The sequence below is a fragment of the Arachis ipaensis genome, chromosome B01 (assembly GCF_000816755.2).
Source record: "Arachis ipaensis cultivar K30076 chromosome B01, Araip1.1, whole genome shotgun sequence".
Lineage (NCBI taxonomy): Eukaryota > Viridiplantae > Streptophyta > Magnoliopsida > Fabales > Fabaceae > Arachis > Arachis ipaensis.
Window position 1 is genome coordinate 14,493,103 of NC_029785.2, and position 3,652 is coordinate 14,496,754.

Consider the following 3,652-nt stretch of genomic DNA (forward strand, 5'->3'; position numbering starts at 1 on the left):
ATTTTATGTCAATTTGTATTATTATTTTTCGTAAATTAGGCTAAGTAGTGTTCATAAAATCTCACTTGTTACATGTGCAACATATAATAGATCCCAATATATATATATATAGTAGAGGAAACAAACAAATCAATGTGTTGTCATCATTTGATCTAGCAGCCTCATGTAGGCCATATTGTCGTACTATCTAGCTAATAACGACTAGCGACTAATATTAATAAAATGTTGAAGCAAAGAATTAATTAAAAGAGACCAACCCTTTGCCATGCATATAAATAACCCCAAACCAAATTAAACCTCATCAACCAAAAACACATCAATCAAGTAATTTAGTTAGTTAATTTGGAGAAGAAATATGGGTAGAGTTGGAACGTGCATTGTAGTATCACTCTGCCTAATGGTAACCATGGCAACGGGTGAGCAATGTGGGTACCAAGTGGGCGGCGCACATTGTGCAAACAGCCTCTGCTGTAGTAAGTATGGGTGGTGTGGCACCACTTACGACTATTGCTCACCGGATGCTGGTTGCCAGAGCAATTGTTGGGGCGGTCCTACACCCACTCCTACACCTCCCACCCCCACTCCCGGAACACCTGTCCGCGCCACCTATCATTACTATTTGCCAGAGCAAAACGGATGGGACTTGATGGCCGTCAGTGCATACTGCTCCACCTACGATGCCAATAAGCCTCTCTCGTGGCGGAGCAAGTATGGCTGGACAGCTTTTTGCGGCCCAAATAGCCCCGGATTTCCTGCTGCCTGCGGAAGGTGCATCTTGGTAAGTACGCTCTTATATGAAATTTAATTGAATTACCCAATTAATCAATATGCTACAACTTATAATTATAGAAAGAGAAAATCTAGCCGTAAGCACTTTTATTAAAATCTTGTTAGTATTTAACTAAAAAAAAAAAATGAGTAATTCTATACCATTAGATATAATTTCACACCATTAAAAATACTAACGATGACTAATGAATGACTACAAATCACAAAATCTATTGGCCTCTTAGTATTTTTCTTATAGAAATGCTTTAGAATTTATTATTTTTGCTATCACTTAGTTATTACCTCAATTCTTTTAGCTAGTTTTTTTAACTAAGTTAGTAATCCAACAACATATTTAATTTTATCTCATATTTTTTAATATTAGTAACTAAAAATAATAAATTTTAATGGTCTTCTAACATTTTTTACAATTATATATACAATTATGCTAGTTATATATTAAAATTAATCACTAATATTAAATATATATTAAAATATAAAATACATATTAAAAATAAATAAAATTATATATATTTATATAAAAAATATATAATAGGTAAGATATTTTTTTTATACACATATTAACTTTTTTTTCGGCTAATAATTAGTTGATTTTTTTTTAATTTTTCTATTACTCGGGTTAATAGTCAAATTAATTCTTGAAAGATAAGACATTTTTTAAATTCACCCTTAAAAGATTTTTTAATCAAATTAGTCCTTCAAAAATTGTGAATTAATCATATTTGTCCTTTCGTCACTCCATTAACAATTTTCTTCAAATATTGATGTTGTAAAACATTAATTAATAACATATATAATACCTTATATGTCTAATTGGATATTGACAAAATATATTTATGAAAATTTATTAATTTAGTCATTTTTCCTAATTACAAAAATCCTAATCTTAATATAACCTAGTAACTAAATTGATAGATTTTCGTAAACATATTTAGTCAATATCTAATTGAACATGTTATGTGTCATGTATGCTATTAGTTAACATTTCATATCATCAATCATTGACGAAAATTGTGAATTGAATAACTAAAGGATAGATATAATTAATTCATAATCTTTAAAAGATTACTTTGATTAAAAAACTCTTTTAAAAATAAATTTAAAAAATATTTTATTCTCAAGAACTATTTTGACTATTAATCCTCTATTTCTCTTTACGAAAGATGAAGAACAATTGAAGGGTTGTAACGCGTAGAGAAAAGAGAAACTAAACTGATATATTTTTATTTAATGTGTGATTCAAATGTGTTATACACAAAGAAGGCTCTGCCTTATATAGCAGAGATACACTAGGAAGGCTATGCACATATATACCTAATCCTATAAGAGAAAGAAAACCAACATTATAACTAATTCTATTATTAACACTTCACACTTCTTTAATCAATTCTTGATTAAATTTAGTATTGTGTATTTGTGTTTCACACTCTTTTAACCTTTGACTATCTACTGTTTTGTAATTTATTGTCGGTTGAAAGAATAGTTAATTTTCTAGCAAAACTGTTATTATTATTATTATAGGAAACGTTAAGGAACAAACATTTTTAATAAAAACACAGAGAGTAAAATATATTAACTCTAATAAAAAATAAATATAAAGAAAAAATGTTATTCACCTACCTAACATTTTTATTATTATTATTATTGTTGCTGTTGCTGCTACATGTTTCAAGGTTACATTTCATTGTCTAAAAGAAAAGTGTGGTTTAAAATATTTATGCAGGTGACTAATTCAGCAACAAAAGCATCCGAAATAGTGAGGATTGTGGATCAATGCAGCAATGGAGGGTTGGATTTGGATGTTGGAGTGTTCAACAGAATTGACACCGATGGCAGAGGATACCAGCAGGGCCATCTCGATGTCACTTACTCCTTTGTCGATTGTGGGGATTCCCTTTTCGACCCTAAAATCTCTCTACCCTCATCTGCTTAATTAATTAATTCAAATTTGTATTTTGTTTCATTATGTGCTTTTGTGTATGAGAAATAAGGGCCATGGCTTAGTCTTTGCCGTGAGTTACACGACGGCACGTGCTCAACTACTTATGGATTTTGTTATCCAATTTATCTAGTTTAATTACCTCCTTCCTCCAATAATCACTTTTGGTTTTATTAATAGTACCAGTTATGTTATATTATTAATACGCCTATTTGCATTTCAGCTAATATAGAAATATGGAAGAAATACCAAAAGGGAATAGAAACTCTAAGAGGCTAAGTGCTTGTTTGGGTGCCATTATTTTGTTAAAAAAGATCTTTTTTTAATGAAAAAAGATTTTTTTTATTTTTTAGTATGTTTGGCAAATTTCTAGTAGTAAAAGTAAAAGCATTAGAAAAATAAAAAAATATCTTTTTTGAGAAGCTGTAATTTACATCTTTTTTTAAAAGATCTTTTTTTCTTAGAAAAAAGATGTTTTTCATGTAATAAATAAACAAAAAGTACTTTTATATTGTTATACCCAAACATAATTGATAGATAAAAAAATCTTTTTACATGAGATATTCAAACATAAAATTACTTTTACTTCTCCATAAGATCTTTTAAAAAAAGATAACTCGAAAAAAAATCTTTTCTTAGAAGCTCACCCAAACAAGCCCTAAAGCGATGTATCTAGTGATGAATCATGTTTTATATGAATGTGAGAGACACATAGACAATGTTGATTAGAAGGTAGAAAAAAGAAAAAAAAATTGAATAGATTTTTATTTTTTGTTATATATGTTTGGATAAAAAGAAAATGAGAAGAAAATAAATAATATATAACATGAAAAAATAATTTTATTTTTATATATTTTAAAATATATTAAAAAAATAATATTAAAACAAAATAATATATATAACAAATTTTTTATCACTTTTTCA

General features: G+C 28.1%; 1 protein-coding gene across 1 annotated transcript; it reads left to right on the top strand.

Moving 5' to 3' along the window:
* On the top strand, positions 287-2,931 carry LOC107625869 (barwin). Its single transcript, XM_016328607.2, has 2 exons — positions 287-778; positions 2,513-2,931. The coding sequence occupies exons 1-2, from the start codon at positions 356-358 to the stop codon at positions 2,720-2,722; spliced, it is 633 nt and encodes a 210-aa protein (XP_016184093.1). The 5' UTR covers positions 287-355; the 3' UTR covers positions 2,723-2,931.